The sequence below is a fragment of the Littorina saxatilis genome, linkage group LG2 (genome assembly GCF_037325665.1).
Source record: "Littorina saxatilis isolate snail1 linkage group LG2, US_GU_Lsax_2.0, whole genome shotgun sequence".
NCBI lineage: Eukaryota > Metazoa > Mollusca > Gastropoda > Littorinimorpha > Littorinidae > Littorina > Littorina saxatilis.
In genome coordinates this window covers 50881985-50899360 of record NC_090246.1, presented here as the reverse complement: position 1 = coordinate 50899360, position 17376 = coordinate 50881985, and the positions used below count along the sequence as shown (strand labels likewise).

Below are 17376 nucleotides of genomic sequence, written 5' to 3'. Positions count from 1 at the left end.
CTGCACGACAAACGGCCAAGCTCTTTTGTATAATATTGGTATGTGATCAAGCGGAAGGATCTTTCTCATACCACGTAAAGCCTGAACGGATCTGTGTTGGTTAATATGATGATTTACTCAAGATAGGGTACCTTTTAAGTAAGACTGAATACTTCAGCGTAACTGATAAGTCTCACGAGAGTGAACGTGACTGCACCTTTAAATAGGCAACGCAGTTGTCGGATCGGCCATACATTCTGCGCAGATCGGATGAGTTCCGCCTTACGGTCACCAACAGCCGCCTCGAAGCTTTAAGTACATGCACATTGCACAATACAATGTGTGATTTTGAAAATAAAATTTGCCGTGAGGATCATTCAGAGTATATAGACAACTGTGAAAACTTTACCGAACACTAACTGTTCGTCGTGCCCTTGAACGCTACTCAGTTCTATCATACATACATGTGAACATTGGTTACTGATGTCTATCACTACTCGCGTGTCAGTGCGACAAACAGTAGGATAAGTAGCCTGTAAACCTTGTCGAGCCGCTTCTGCGACAGTTTTTGATGCTACAGTGCAGGAGGGAGGCATACGACTAGATTCTGTGTTAGTGCGACCCACAACAAGACAAGTTTCAAATAAACCTTAATTGCTGAGTAGTGTTTGTAACTTGAGTTAGTGCCACAGTAAAGAAAGGAGGCAGGCGAACGAAGCGTGATGTCCGAAGACAAACAAAAACTAGTGGTGACGGGTGACCATTCGGAGACGGGGTCCGTGCATGAGGAGAATGGACCACAGGGGGAAGAAGAGGGGTCAGCGACTCAGATACAGTCAGGGGGCGTTGAAGCCATTGCCGCCTTGACCCATGTGGGCACAGACAAAATGCCAGAAGATGACCAATCCAGGAGTGAGTCTGGTGCCTCCGCAGGCAGCTCCACGCCCTCCATCACAACATACGACATAGACGGCCATGACCTTCAGGATGTCACAGTTCAGAGGGCTGAGCAAGGTAACCTCATCTTTTAGAATCAAAAAACCAAGAAAGATAGGTTATTGGAACGTTTAATCTATGACAAAACAAAACGTTACAGTCACTGTACTTCGATCGAGCATGCTTTGTGTTTGATTCTAAATTTTGGAACGTCAGCTGTCAATCTGTTTTTAGATTTTTAACCTCATCCTTCTTCTCCTTATTTCTAGTTTTTTACATTTAGTCAAGTTTTGACTAAATGTTTTAACATAGAGGGGGGAATCGAGACGAGGGTCGTGGTGTATGTGTGTGTGTGTGTGTGTGTGTGTCTGTGTGTGTGTGTGTGTGTGTGTCTGTCTGTCTGTGTGTGTGTGTGTAGAGCGATTCAGACTAAACTACTTGGCCGATCTTTATGAAATTTGACATGAGAGTTTCTGGGTATGATATCCCCGGACATTTTTTTTCATTTTTTCGATAAAATCCTTTGATGACGTCATATCCGGCTTTTTGTAAAAGTTGAGGCGGCACTGTCACACCCTCATTTTTCCATTAAATTGATTGAAATTTTGGCAAAGCAATCTTCGACGAAGGCCGGGGTTTGGTATTGCATTTCAGCTTGGTGGCTTAAAACCTAATGAGTGAGTTTGGTCATTAAAAATCGGAAACTTGTAATTAAAATTATTTTTTTATTAAACGATCCAAAAACAATTTCATCTTATTCTTCGTCATTTTCTAATTCCAAAAACATATACATATGTTATATTTGGATTAAAAACAAGCTCTGAAAATTAAAAATATAAAAATTATGATCAAAATTAAATTTCCGAAATCGTTTTAAAAACTATTTCATCTTATTCCTTGTCGGTTCCTGATTCCAAAAACATATAGATATGATATGTTTGGATTAAAAACACGCTCAGAAAGTTAAAACGAAGAGAGGAACAGTAAAGCGTGCTATGAAGCACAGCGCAATCGCTACCGCGCCAAACAGGCTCATCACTTTCACTGCCTTTTGCACTAGCGGCGGACTACGTTCAGTTTCATTCTGTGAGTTCCACAGCTTGACTAAATGTAGTAATTTCGCCTTACGCGACAGGGGCGGATCAGTTGCTTTGTAAGGGGGGGGGGGGGGGCACTTTGAATCGAAAGTGAATGTGATGGGCGCGAAGCGCCCGAATTTGCTAGGGGGGTCCGGGGGTATGCCCCCCCGGAAAAATTTTGCCCAAAGAAGCAAAATGGTGCCATCTGGTGCCATTTGAACTTAGAAATGGTCATAGAATCAGCATAGAAAAATCCTTTTTTTTTTTCTTTTTTTTTTGGGGGGGGGGGGGGCACGTGCCCCCTGTGCCCCCCCCCCCTCGTCCGCCCCTGCGCGACTTGTCTTTATATTCTGTGTGTGTGTGTGTGTGTGTGTGTGTGTGTGTGTGTGTGTGTGCGTGCGTGCGGTGCGTGTGTGTCTGTGTGTGTGTGTGTTTGTGTGTGCGGTGCGTGTGTGTATGTGTGTGTGTGTATTTGTGTGTGTGTGTGTGTGTGTGCGTGCGGTGCGTATGTGTGCGTGCGCGCATGTGTGTGTGTGTGTGTCTGTGTGTGTGTGTGTGTGTGTGTGTGTGTGTGTGACCTAATAGGACACATGGATGTGTTCCCCAGACCTGAAGGGAAACGTGGAAATAGAAGCTTTAAAATCAGATTCTGGGGCCCGATTACTAATCGTCGGTGATTGGAATACTGCACGAACTAAGCGTCAAGGAAAGCTGCGGATGACAGTTCTATGATACTCTCTGTCTCGCAGATATGCAACGAACAGATGATACCCACGCCACAGAGAAGGCGGAGATGCAGGAGGCACAGGATCTAACCAAGGAGGAACTACTGGACAGCGAGGCAGCAGACAAGCTCAAGCAACCGACATTGGACACTGAACCAGACGTGCACAAACGGGAGATTGTCGTGGAAATGGTTGGTCACGTCTTTTTTCTTACATTTAGATTTTTGTCCATCCTCTTAATCACAAATGGAGACACCTGCGGTCGTACCCAAAGGACTAGGGATTCCAGTACTATTTTGAAATCTAGCTATCTCGCTGTATAGGAAATATTTATGAAATGGTTGTTGTACATTTTCTTCTGAGGCGAAAGTGACCACAGAGCACGTAAAATTGCATTTTTCTACTGTTTGAGCACATAAGTACTTACTTATCACTAGTAAAATCTGATTTGAAAAGAAAAAAGAAAAAGAAAAAACCTGGTAGTGTGCTAATCTACTGATTATTGCCGTTGTTGTATGTTTGTATTTAATTCTCCAGGAAGAGCAACTAACTTAAAAAAAAAGTGTCAACATTCATTTTTCAACACACTTTGGTACTGTGGTCTGTTCTCACTCATACAATGTGACAATCACTCCGACAGATGTCTGGCACTCACTATGGCGGGCAGACAGGGGCCTTTCAACATTGGTTTAAACTATTTTATTCAACGTTTGTGCATTATTTACAAAAAGACGCATATTGAGTAAACAACAACAAGCATAATGCTTATAGTGGTGTTTACAGTTTTCTAGAAAATTACATATAAATGGCGGCTGTTGTACAGTTTAAATGAAAAGCAAGCAAACATGAAAATTGAATGAAAATTGTACATCAAAACAAAAATCCATTTTAGAATACATATATAATATTTATGGTGTTAGCGAGTAAGAGATAGGGAGGGAGAGAGGGAGGGGGAAAGTGAGAGAGAGGGGAGGGTGATGACATTATTGATGATTGTATTGTTCCAGGACACTTTTAGTCGCTCTTCGACAAGACGTCAATCATTTATGGTAAGTGATTGGAGTTACTACCCCCTCCCCTCTCTAACTAACCTCTAACAATATTCGACTTAAAGTCACCGTCCTTTCCATGTAAAATACGATTGTGATCACCATGATATTCTCGGATCTGACCAAGCTTTTACATGGGATATGGCCATACAGTCACTTGGACACATTCCACACATCAGCTGCCTAACTGTTTGCACAGAGCGGTGATCGTTTAAATGAATGGATTTTCAAAGAAAATAATTCGTCCAAAAATTCCAACTCGGCACAGCAGGGAGGAGGAGGATTTTTGGTATGCCCAAGTGTTGGAAAGATCGTATCCCATGCACAAGGCTGTACAGATCTGAGGTAGTGAGCAGCACCGAGTCTGTTTTCGCGGGAAGGATTGTGTCGGCTGATGACAGCAGGTCCAAGGCCTCCCTTGGTCATCTAAAATAAATTCCTAATGTAAAGATTGCTAGCGCGTCCCAAAATTTAGAATTGAAGAAAAAACAGAACCCCAAAAACCAAATCAAAACAAACAAGTCGCGTAAGGCGAACTTACTACATTTAGTGAAGCTGTGGAACTCACAGAATGAAACTGAACGCACTGCATTTTTTCACAATGACCGTAGTCCGCCGCCAGTGCAAAAGGCAGCGAAAGTGACGAGCCTGTTCAGCGCGGTAGCGGTTGCGCTGTGCTGCATAGCAAGCTTTACTGTACCTCTCTTTGTTTTAACTTTCTGAGCGTGTTTTTAATCCCAACATATCATATCTATATGTTTTTGGAATCAGGAACCGACAAGGAATAAGATGAAATTGTTTTTAAAACGATTTCGGAAATGTAATTTTAATCATAATTTTTATATTTTTAATTTTCAGAGCTTGTTTTTAATCCTAATATAACATATTTATATGTTTTTGGAATCAGAACATGATGAAGAATAAAATAAAAGTAATTTTGGATCGTTTTATAAAAACTTAATTTTAATTACAATTTTCAGATTTTTAATGACGGGAAGTCATCAATTAATTTTTAAGCCTCCATGTTGAAATGCAATACCGAAGTCCGGCCTTTGTCGAAGATTGCTTGGCCAAAATTTCAATCAATTTGATTGAAAAATGAAGGTGTGACAGTGCCGCCTCAACTTTTACAAAAAGCCGGATATGACGTCATAAAAGACATTTATCGAAAATATGAAAAAACATCTGGGGATTTCATACCCAGGAACTCTCATGTAAACTTTCATAAAGATCAGTCCAGTAGTTTAGTCTGAATCGCTCTACACACACACACGCACAGACACACACACACACACACACACTCATACACCACGACCCTCGTCTCGATTCCCCCTCTATGTTAAAACATTTAGTCAAAACTTGACTAAATGTAAAAACGTAGGTTAGTTGTCACTTGTGGGACAAAACAAAACATTCAACAGAACTTCGACCTTTGCAATCAAGAAAGCCAATCAGAAATCATAACCGGATTGACTGCAAACATTCCAAAATCGAAAGATAGGTCGAAGTTCAAGTGAATGTTTTGTTTGTCTACTATTGTTCACCTAAAATGAAAGTTTGCTTTTAAAGAAGAAGTAATTTCGTTACCTGAGAAATTTGTTACACCATACAGTCTTACTTGCATGAGTTTCATAGCTAGTCTTTTTTATCTACAATTATTCACCTTTCGTTACGAGTGAACTTTTTACACCGTAGAGTCGTACTTGCATGTATTTTATAGGTAGCCCACAGGAGCTTGTATCCAATCGCCGGTCGATCATTATTTACTCCTTATTCCATATATTTACTCCTTATTCCATACAGTCTCCTTAGTACTACTATTTACTACTACTAGTAGTAAGGGTACGCATGCAGCAGTAAAAAATAAGCATGCAGGAGTAAATAATTATCGACCGGTGGTTGGATACAAGCTCCTGTGGCTAGCCATGCAGGATGATGAGACAGCAGTGGCAGTTGTTGGATAAGACAGGACATGATTTTGATGGTAATTATCTGATGTTTTTAAAACACCCTTTATTGGTGTGCATTTCAGCTAGCATCATGCGGTGGAGTCGTTATAAGGGAGAAAGTATTTATGTAGTATTTCAATGTATTCCAGCTAGCCATGCAGGGTGACGAGCCAGCATCAGGCGGTGACATCGTTATGGGAGAAGATAATTATGTAATATTGAAATGTATTTCATCTAGCATAATGCCGTGGAGTCGTTATGGGAGATGGTGGTTATGTAATATTGCAATGTATTTCAGCCAACATAATGCCGTGGAGTCGTTATGGGAGAAGGTGGTTATGTAATATTGCAATGCATTTCAGCTGGCCATGCAGGCCGACGAGCCAGCAGGTGCGAGCGGGGGAGGCGTAATGGAAGATAACAGGAATGGAGACAGCGGCGACATTGAAGCTGCTTCCAGTGACGAGACGACTGTGGACGCCGAAAAGTCTGCTTGGGCCAAACACATGGATAAAGTGCAAGGTATAACCAGGGATGGCCAAATCTCAAAATTTTAACTCGCCGGGCGAGTAACTTCAAGAAAGTCACTAGCCCGGCAGAAATTCGCTGACCCGGTTCATATTACAGTTGATCTGTAATGTTTATATGGCTTTAAATTAAAACTCGATATTACAACCAAAAGGGTCGCATTTGACCAGAATGTACATTGGCCAGCCGGGCGAGTTGCCAGGCGGTTTCTACTAGCCCGGCGGGTTTTTTAATCGCCCCTGGCGACCGGACGGACGATTTGGCCATCCCTGTATAATGGCCGTAATGCTCACTTATCATGCTTTATGATTTTTTGGCTCACGTAAGTGTAGCCTATAGATGCGATCGTAACTTTGTCTGTCTGTGCGTGCGTGCGTGCGTGCGTGCGTGCGTATGTGCGTGCGTGCGTGTGTATGTCTGTGGTAGAAACTCTAACATTTGAAGACGTCACATTACATTGACGTCACATTATGACGTAAGAGGGTTAGACGTCACGCGAAGGAAGTACTGAAAGTCTCGGTCATTATTATTTTGAGCGCGCCGAGACTAGTTGGCAGTCGTGTCCCTGTAAGTAGGCTACATTAACATGCAGACAGACAGATCTAGATCTAGTGTCTCGCTTTCTTGCACAGTTTCACCTATGCTCTTTCTCTGTGTGTGTGTGTGTGTGTGTGTGTGTGTGTGTGTGTGTGTGTGTGTGTGTGTGTATGTGTGACGGAGTGATTGAGTTTGTGTTACTGTTTGTCGATTTCTTACGTGAGCCTTGATGGCTTCGCCTCTTGTTTAACTCTTTTTTTAGCATCAGGAATAGCTAAAAACAAATTTGATAAACAAGTACTCATAAACACTAGTTCATATTCACAAAACTGTAACGTCTGAAGCGATTGAAAAAAGTACCATATAACGAGACAGAAAGTATCAGACAGACCTTAATATACTCTACCACCAACGGGCGGGGATGTAGCTCAGTCGGTAGCGCGCTGGATTTGTATCCAGTTGGCCGCTGTCAGCGTGAGTTCGTCCCCACGTTCAGCGAGAGATTTATTTCTCAGAGTCAACTTTGTGTGCAGACTCTCCTCGGTGTCCGAACACCCCCGTGTGTACACGCAAGCACAAGACCAAGTGCGCACGAAAAAGATCCTGTAATCCATGTCCGAGTTCGGTGGGTTATAGAAACACGAAAATACCCAGCATGCTTCCTCCGAAAGCGGCGTATGGCTGCCTAAATGGCGGGGTAAAAACGGTCATACACGTAAAAGCCGTGGGAGTTTCAGCCCATGAACGAACAAACAAACTCTACCACCGACGACAACGACGACGACGACAACTATAACAATTACAACAACATCAACAACAACCTACCAGAGCATAGTGTGTGTGTGTGTGTGTGTGTGTGTGTGTGTATGTGTGTGTGTGAATCTGTTTAAGTTTATTGCAATATGAGTAAATTAATATGTTTGCGTGATACTTTTTTCTTGGCAGGCACTACGCAAGGTTTTCAAATAATGGAGATTTTCACTGATGACGACTTCGATACAGTAAAGTAAGGACCTTTTTGATCTCCTGTATAATAGAACAACATTAGAAAACATTAACACACTAAAAAGTTGTCTTCTGGAACAACGCAAGAAAACTGTGTGTGTGTGTGTGTGTGTGTGTGTGTGTGTGTTTTGTGGGGATGATGCAGCAATTCTTACTGATACATGATACATCTCAGCTTTAACACTAAACCTTTACCATCATGCAGAGACACGTTGCAGTGTTCTGCACGAGGCAAGTTGTGCTGTGTGTTTTGTGAGGATGAGGCAGCAATTATTACTGATAAATGACACATCTCATGCAGCTTTTAACACTAAACCTTTACCCTCATGCAGAGAGAAGTGGAGGCGACGGTCACAGTGTTCTGCGCGAGGCAAGTTGTTGTGCTGTGTGTGTGTGGTGGGGGTGATGGCCGCCATTCTCACAGCCGTCCTTGTGCCTGTCAGCCTGGTCTTTGTCGAGTACCATGAGGTCAGTGCAACATGTCCTCGTTTAGTTCACTATCATGCAAAATTCAGGAAATGTTCTTATTTCTTATGAATCTGGGGCTATTGACAAATTTACTTAAAATCGTTTTGTCTGTTTAGTAAATTTCTCAAAAGACGGCCTGCAAAATACATAAAATTATTTTACAAAATCCCTAAATAGTGTTCAGGAAATTTGTAAGGAGTAAAACAGGAAATTTACACTGACGTTTCAGGGATTTTGTAAATGTCCTGGTATTGAGATTTAACTGTAACACACACACACACACACACACACACACACACACATACACACACACACACACACCTCGAACCAGAACTGTTATCATTTTTGTTTTTAATGTGCTACATTTCACAGGGGACTTGGATATACACGTTTACATGGCTGTGTAATAGTATGGCTTGATGACCTACTACCATCTGTGTGTGGGTTTTCTGGGAACAAAAGAATTCTGACCTCATTTGTTGTAGCAAAACGACAACTTTGAAAAGACTGTCCCTGCTCGAGAATGATCATTTACGGTTTTGCTTTAAACTGTTGCAGATCGCTTTAGCTCGTAGCAAGCTGACTGGCAGGGTGGATCGCAGTCAGACCATCTACCCGGGGTGTTACCTGATGTTCCCTGACACGGAGCTCATCCGCTTCCAGGCCACGGGGCACCAGCTGCGGGTGGATGCACACATCAGCTCCTCTGAAGGCCTGGCTGTTCGCCTCCAGTTGGCACTGCAGTATTTCATCAAGTAAGCTTTCTTAAAGGCCTTCGTTGCATTTGTTTTGTCTACATTAAATCAAATTTGACTAAATGTTTTTAGATAGACCAGGAATTGAGACGTGCTCAAAATTTAAAGAGACATTGCCTTATGAAAATTAGTTGTTATTTTTGCTTGGTAATCTGTGGGTATGTACCTGTGTCTGTGTACAACAGACCAGAAGAGCTAGGCGAGCTGTACCGAAAGTACGCAGAGAAGTACGCGGGAGTGGTGCGACATGTGATAGACAGCGAAGTGAGGAACCAGGCGGTGCACCTGCCACTGATCCAGTACAGACGGGACAGAGCCTATGTCCAACAGTACCTGCATCGTCACCTGGCTGAAAGACTGCAAGGTAAATGACCCACTCGACTCCCCCCGCCCCTTTCCTCCTCTCTAGGATTTTGTCGATCTAGAATTTGAACTCTAAGTGCATGCTGGTTTTTTAATAATTTTTAAAAAAATAATAACCGGGTTTTTTGTGGGCATTGGTTTGTGTGCACATGGACACATGTATATATACAGCCTGGCACATACAAAATCACAGACAGACAGACAGACAGACAGACAGACAGACACGCACAGACAGACAGACAGACAGACACGCACAGACAGACAGACAGACAGACACACACACGCACATACACACGCACATACACACACACACACACACACACACACACACACACACACACACAGAGGAGTAACCGGAGCAACAGTTTGGAGAAATTGTGCTCTGGTAACGATTGCAAATAAAAGAAAGCAACCAAACCAACCAACCAACCAGCCAGCCAGCCGAGCTTCAAAATATTTGAGAAAGAAATAAAATCCTATGTCTCCAGGGAACTGCTGTCCTCCGTGCTGCCCGCGGCACTGTGCTGTCAGCCGGCAGTATTCAGGTCACAACTGTAGCACGTGCAGTCAGTCGCCTGACTGTGACAGCGGCTTCCACGTCACTCTGCTGCCCCAGCACCTTCAGGTGTTAACGCTCCAGCTGCCCGACGACCTCACTGAGCGATACCTGCGTGGCACGTTGCTCCAGGTAACACACTGCTGCCTCTTTCTCTTTGTGTCTCTCTGTCTCTCTTTGTCTCCGTCTCCCAGACTGCCGACAAAAACAAAAACAACAACAACAACAACAACAACAACAACAACAACAAATGAAACAAGCAAACCCAGAAGCAAACATCACCCCCGCCCCAAACCCCTACCCCCTTCAAAAATAGGGGCAGACAAAACATCACGAAACAAAAATTCTGTAAAATTGCATCATAAAAGGAAAAAACATGCACAGAAATTCATGGACTGGTCACTATGTTATCTAAATAAATACTTCATTCTGTGATTTGCATGGCACGCGGTTGACCACAACGCTGCAGTACTATTCCCTTCTTCAAGTTATTAATCAGCCTGCATACTCTCTAAAAACACACGTACCTTTTTCTCCAAGTGAGTGTAACTTTCAACTTTCATTGCAACAGGTGGAGTTGGAAATGGAGCACTTTCTTCAACAGTCCAAGGTGGAAAGCAAGATGACGGAAAAACTGGTGAAGGACATTGAAAACACAGGCAAGGCATTGTTTTTTTGTTATTTTTTATGTGTAGGGGAATACATTACTAACAGTGTAATTGTTTTTTTGGCCGAATTTTGTTGAACAGGATGCTTTACTGATAGGCTTGTTAATCCGTCATCACGAGGTTAGCTTCAGGAGCGGTGGAGTTCAAAGCAAGGGAAATTATTAAAGGAATTGAATTGAATTGAACTTTATTTAACAAGGATTAAGATTTAAGGCTACGCCTTTTTTTACAATCTGTCCTTGGGACGCACAGACACAGTGACACAATGATAAAAAGTTTAAAAAAAAAATTAACAACAAAAGGAGGTCGGAAAAAAATTAAGACAGATAAACTGCACATTATTTCGTTGACAGGTAGACATACACATACAAAAAGTACGCTCAGCAAGCAGCAAGCAGCAAGGCTGTTGATTTTTGTCGTATGTGCATGTTCAAGTTGTACGATGCTCTTGGCAGGTAGAGAACACGCTTGCTCATACAAGAAGGATGATGTCTTTTGAGACATATGCGTGATAATTATGGTATCGTCTTTTTGACCCTCTCTTGCGAAGTGAAATCTCTGACGTCAAAAGCCACAACAACACAAACAATGCACACAGACGTCATAACGTGAATAATGGCGTCACGTTAAGATTCTGTCACGTCTTCTGCATGTCTCCCGAGGAAGTGATCAGAATTTCGAGAAAGAAGGTTGTCTCGGTGACTTTCACACAATGTTATCAGCAGTAGAACGTTAATCGTTAGGTCACAGCCAGGCTCTGCATGTATCGGTATCGTATAAAATTAACTTGGTTGATAAACAGGCCGAGAGGTGCTGGGAGCGGCCAAGGCAGAGGCCAGACAAGTGAGATTGGAGGCCGAAGCAGAGGCCGAGAAGATCGGACAGCAAGCCTACTCACAGGCAATGGGCCGCCTCTTCAAAACCCTCAATCTCACCGAAGAGCCGCGTCGCCTGGCTCTCATGAACACACTGGCCCTCAAAGACTTTAGTGACAACTTCAGCTTCCAGCATTATGACCATCTGACTGTGGTGTAAGCCATCACTCGCGAAGGAATGAATATTGTCTCGCTGTAGTAGGGGAAGGGCTCCTAATATGGACCGGCTCCTAATATATGGACCACCTCTTGATCTGACAAACTAACGGCGCTAGAGCGCTAAAAACAATTTCCTTCGCTGTATTCGCCCTCTCTGGATAACTTGCACATGTCACAACTGTTGCTGAAACACAAACCTCAAAACCGTTAGGCTTTTTATCTTTTTTTCACTTTTGGCAGCGTTCACTCTAAATTTGACGCCTAAAACGGACTCGTTTCTGTCCACAGCCAAAGCTTTTATCACACAACAATTGCTATGTATGACAGCTAAGACCGTATTTGTTACATTTTAGAAGTTTTGACCCCGAGTTTCTACTGCAAACAAAAAATAATAGCAAAATCTCAAAGTATGTGTGAGTCCCCTAAAATGGACCACCTTCAGCAAATCGAAGAAAATAAAGCTAAAGACTATTTTCATTAATTGATTGAGAAGCTTGCTGAAAATAACTTATAACTAGCCCTCAAGCTTTCAAAAAAATATATCAAATTGTCTTCTTTTTGTGGAAGTTGATAATTTCACTTATTTTCACTCTGTTTTTGATATGCTTCTTTAGTTTCCTGGTGTGCTTCAAATAATGCTCTCATCAACCCGAAACAGATAAATCTAAAGCATATTTGAATTAGTCTGACATGCACACCAAGTTGTATCATGTTATTTTGAAGTATAGGGGGCTTTTGACAGTGATTCGTGAAGGCCGCTTCGCTGGTCCATATTAGGAGCCTGGGCGCCTAATATGGACCATTTGTGATTTTTTCTGTATTTAATTTTTGGTGAATGTCTATCAAAGCTATTTCACTCTAATTAGGCCTAACGGAGAGAGAAGGACTACCAAACACAAAATGAAACTTCTTCGCAAAAAAAAACCAAGCTAGTTATTAGCATGAAACAAAAAGTGGTCCATATTAGGAGCCCTTCCCCTATTTTCATTCTGACAGCCATGGGTCGCCTTTTCAGATAATTTAATCAGCCTTTCCTTTAAGTTGCCTGTATGCTTCCCCACCATTTCACCCCCCCCCCCCCCCCCCCCCTGCCCCGGTAGATGGACTCTGTTTTGCTTTAGTTCCACACCCCACCCCCAGAATTTGTTCTTCTGGTTTATTTTTGTTAGGTCCACCATCACGCTAAAATAGACCTTTTCGGTATCTGAGCAGCTCTCGCGAGACACGTTCTTTGTTATGCGTTGAACGTCGCGAGAACTTCGAACCTCGGCTTTTGCAGCTCGCGCGAGATCGCTGTACCTCATGCTTTGCTATGCTCTGAAGTTTGCGAGAGCTTACGAGAGCTTGGAATACCGATAGGGTCTATTGTATTGCTTTGGTCACGTATTATCAGCTTTTTTGCTTGAGTTCGTGTGCTCGCTGCATATTGTTCATTGTTTCTTATCCCATGACTGACCTGCCTCTTTGTCTCTGTTAGCTGAGGAGGTGATTATTCTGGATAATCTATGGTTACCAGATGGATAATCCATCATCACCGAGTCTCAATCTCACCTGTCATTGGTCATTGTCTTTGATCTCAGAGTACAATTGAATAATTTATAGAGGTCATCTGCATATTTTTCGTTGACTCCGGGACTACTTTCTTCAGCAAAAACGATTGAGATATTCTGTGGTATAAAAGTCGAACTCACGTTTGGCTAACGATCTACAAACATTTGAACATTGAAGAAATAAAGAAAACAACAAAGAATACACATAATCTGCTGGGGTGAAAAGAGCTGAGTGAAGATTATGAGTTGGCCGAAGCGGTGAGAGAGAGAGAGAGAGAGCGATAGAGAGAGACGAGTGATTCAAGGCGCACAACTCTAGTACGCTTCAAAGGCAACCGCTTAGATCAATCCCGACAACAAAATCCTGATTCAAAATCTTGAGCGACGAAATAAGAATTAAACTAAAACAGTATGCTTACAGTTTTGTTCATTTGCTATCGCTTTTAGAGCATTGATTGCTAAATCTGGTTCAACAGAACAAGGCTGTCCCATCTGTAGTCTGCTGCAGATCTGTCGTCTGCTGCAGATCTGTCGTTTGCTATAGAATCATCGGCTACTGATCAAGTTGACCAACAACATGGACATTGCGTGTGTTATTTTTCAATTCTAAAGTAAACAACGGTGTCTAAGTTCAGGTCATGCAACAGATAGATTTACAGGTTTTGACATACATTGAATAGACCAGCAGAACAAATCTACTGCAGTACAGTACAGATAACTCACTGGCTGAACGACAGACATCAAAGTAAGGCTCACCTAAATGACGATTGAAGAAGTAAGTACAAATTTGAACACTGAAGCACAACAGCTCGAATAAGCACAAATTCAGCAATCATCCTCATTGCTTGTAAAATCACACACGCAGCCTTTTTGGCGAATGCCTCTGACAACCGACTTGGGTCACCGACTGAAACCGGCCGGTAACTGCACAGTATCAAATGCATTGAACAGCGCAATCTCGGAAACATGATGGGGTATACCGGTCAGGTAGGACGAAAGCCAGAAGCCAACAATGCAAAATAATATTTCCAATTTCATTTCGACACTCTAAAAATAACTGTTAGCCTATTCGTTTTGCAGTATAGATGACTGAATACAAAAGCAGACGTTTTATGGCGCGTTTACCAAAAAGACAAAAGGGGACTCGTTTTGCACATGAATTTGATGACACGATTTGCGGTCGCGGAAGGTTTTGGTAAGCAGAAAACAGGCACTCGCAGAGTTTGTGTCAAAAAGTGGTGTGTTTTTTTAATGAAAACGTCGGAGCAAAGGGATAAAAAGCTTACACACCTCGTCCTGAATATCGTGCATATTTTCCCTCGGGTAGATTTTCAGGTATTACCTCGCCAGAGGCTCGGTAATACCTGAAAATCGACCCTAGGGAAAATATGCAATACCTGAAAATCTACCCGAGGGAAAATATGCACGATATTCAGAACTCGGAGTGTGTAACCTATATATATCATGTATTTTGAATAACATTTTGTTTAATCCAATATTACCAGCATGCATGCAGCATCGCTTGACCCTCGAAAACTTTTCCGAAAACTGCAGTCTGCTGCAGAATTGATATCTGACCGTGCTGAGAGCCATCACTTTCAATGAAGGACATATTTTGTCCAAGGTGGTTTTACCATTCTGACAGCTAAGCAAGCGGTGTGACACCGAGTTCTCAATGTTTCAGGTGTTGTTATGTTGCTTGCATCTTTGAGAAAATAGAGATAGGTGTGTTTCGGATATTCTTTCAGAAAACCAAATGTTTTAAAATGTCACCAATTTTGATGAAGAGTAGACAGAAATTGTTAAAGTTAGGTCATTTCCTTTTTGAAAAAAGGGAAATGTGTGGTTAATTTGTTCGTTCAGGTTTTAAAGGTCCTTGTCTACATTTTTATACCGAAATCGCCATTTGACCATTAAAATACAGAGTCTATTATCTACAAATATCAACAATACACCCCCTTTCGATCAGGAAAGACGAAGCCAGTGTAGCCGTTTGATAATTCATTGTAGTATTCCAGGGTAGTACTCATAGTAGGATATCCTTATTTGGAAAATGCCAAGCGCAAAACTCCTCTCATATCCCGTGCATTTTGTGCGTTAAAAAAAAAAGCGTGGACAGCGCTCCAGTAGTGTCAAACTGTTGCTGCACATGTTTGGGCGTGGCTACTAAGCATAGTGACATGAATTTGATTGGTCAGTTAGGCAAAGCACATGTTCTCAGCAAACAGAAAACAAAATATTGGAAGCGTGAGTCACGCTACCCAAAAATAAAATCTTTTTTTTACATATTTTTTTTTCTATAACTTTTTTCCCCATGGTTCATTCATCATCTGACATAACTTTTTAGCGAAATCTATCCATAAGATTATTGAAAAAGAGCAAAAATGTAGACGACCACCTTTAAAAGGTATGATAATATGCAATGTATTTTTTCTCGCGCGTGTTTTTTTGTGTTGCTATTTTCTAAGTCACTGTACGTGTGTGTGTGTGTGTGCGTGTGCGTGTTTGTCTCATCTGTCTTCTTCTTGTGTTTGGTTAATTCAACTTTTGTTTGACAATCCGGTACAAGAGAGACTGGGAGGGGGGAAGAGAGAGCCGGAGAGAGCCCACACACACACGCGCTAGTAGATCGATTCTCTGAGAGTATTTTCACAAACATTGAATTTGAACCAAGCATTCTAAGAGACATTTTATTCGTAGCTTCATAACATGTCGCTTTTGGCATTCTCCGCTTTCCCCCTCCATCAGCATGGAAATAAGGGAGATAAACTTCAATAAACGCCACCGATAAACGCCATCTTTAAACATCCGGGATTGTGTCCCTTGCATCGTTGCAAAAGACTCGCAGTAGCCATCAGTCTCCTTTGACATTAAACAGAGTAACACTCATAAATAAGAACTCCTGACGATGAACTGATGACTAACAACAAGAGAGAATAGACACTGTTGCCTCTCCAGACAGTGTTGCATAAAAAGCCACAATTAGAAACAACAACAACAACAACAACAACAACAACAACAACAACAACAACAACAACAACAGCAGAAAGGTAACAAAAGGAAAAGGAATAGCAAGAGTACTCAACGAACAATTTAAACTAAACTCTATTGATAATGAACATTGTTCTGTTATTTGAAGATTTGCGAGTAATATCAATTATAATGGTCGTTTTGATTGCTTGTTTTTTTCTTGTTTGATTAATTGTTGTTGTTGTCGTTGTTGTTGTTGTCGTTGTTGTTGTTGTCGTTGTTGTTGATGTCGTCTTCGTTGTTGTTGTTCGATTGTACACGAATCCATTGCAATTGCACACACACACACACACACACACACACACACACACACACACACACACACACAAACACATACACACACATACACACACACACACACACACATACGGACGAGGAGCACCTTAGGTACCGGTCATACGCAGACGGATCTGTGTGACTTCTGTACGTACGAAATCCACATTAGGTACCGTTTGGCTATACACAGTGTGTAACCCGTACGGACGAAGGCGTTAAGTACCTGTTTCCTATACACACTGACGGTTGTGTATAGTGTCAGTAAAGTGTGAATAGGTGAGGATGGAACTTTAACCGTCGATCACTTTACATGTATAACCTCAATTAATATGTTGCATGTTTTGCTTTTGATTTGTATGTTCCTTACTTTGTCATTTTGTTGTTTATGTTTATTTGCTTGTTTGCTTACTTGTCGATTGTTTGCTGGTTCGTTCGTTTACTTTGTTTATTTGTCATGTTGCTTTACTTGTTTATCATTTATTAGACATCTGTATTAGAAGTAAGGACCGGTTGTAAGAAAAGGCGTCACCTTAAACCTCTATCCTTGAAAAATAAAGTTCCATCATCATCATTATCATCTCTCTCTCTCTCTCTCTCTCTCTCTCTCTCTCTCTCTCTCTCTCTCTCTCTCTCTCTCTCTCTCTCTCTTTACATTTAGTCAAGTTTTGTCTGTGCCGGTGTGCGTGCGCGTGTGTAGAGCGATTCAGAGTAAACTACTGGACCGATCTTTATGAAATTTGACATGAGAGTTCCTGGGTATGATATCCCCGGAGATTTTTTTTTTCGATAAATGTCTTTGATGACGTCATATCCGGATTTTTGTAAAAGTTGAAGCGGCACTGTCACACCCTCATTTTTGAATCAAATTGATTGAAATTTTGGCCAAGCA

General features: G+C 41.9%; 1 protein-coding gene across 2 annotated transcripts; it reads left to right on the top strand.

The window, feature by feature from the left end:
- The first annotated feature begins 252 nt into the window (after positions 1-252).
- Positions 253-13383, top strand: LOC138959159 (uncharacterized). 2 transcript variants are annotated; one of them, XM_070330534.1, is made up of 11 exons: positions 253-993; positions 2744-2910; positions 3727-3768; positions 6080-6239; positions 7728-7788; positions 8120-8255; positions 8814-9010; positions 9196-9374; positions 9862-10061; positions 10501-10588; positions 11400-13383. In XM_070330534.1, exons 1-11 carry the CDS (start codon positions 702-704, stop codon positions 11630-11632), a joined length of 1755 nt encoding a protein of 584 aa, XP_070186635.1. In that variant the 5' UTR covers positions 253-701; the 3' UTR covers positions 11633-13383. The 2 variants fall into 2 exon arrangements, with proteins under 2 accessions (XP_070186635.1, XP_070186636.1); XM_070330535.1 differs by lacking the exon at positions 3727-3768.
- The last annotated feature ends 3993 nt before the right edge of the window (positions 13384-17376 follow it).

Excerpts from the sequence above, each read along its gene's own strand:
- LOC138959159 (XM_070330534.1), top strand. The coding sequence starts at position 702 with ATGTCCGAAGACAAACAAAAACTAGTGGTGACGGGTGACCATTCGGAG. Across the intron at positions 7,789-8,119 it reads GACGACTTCGATACAGTAAA|AGAGAAGTGGAGGCGACGGT; the intron begins GTAAGGACCTTT and ends ACCCTCATGCAG. Across the intron at positions 10,589-11,399 it reads GAAGGACATTGAAAACACAG|GCCGAGAGGTGCTGGGAGCG; the intron begins GCAAGGCATTGT and ends GTTGATAAACAG.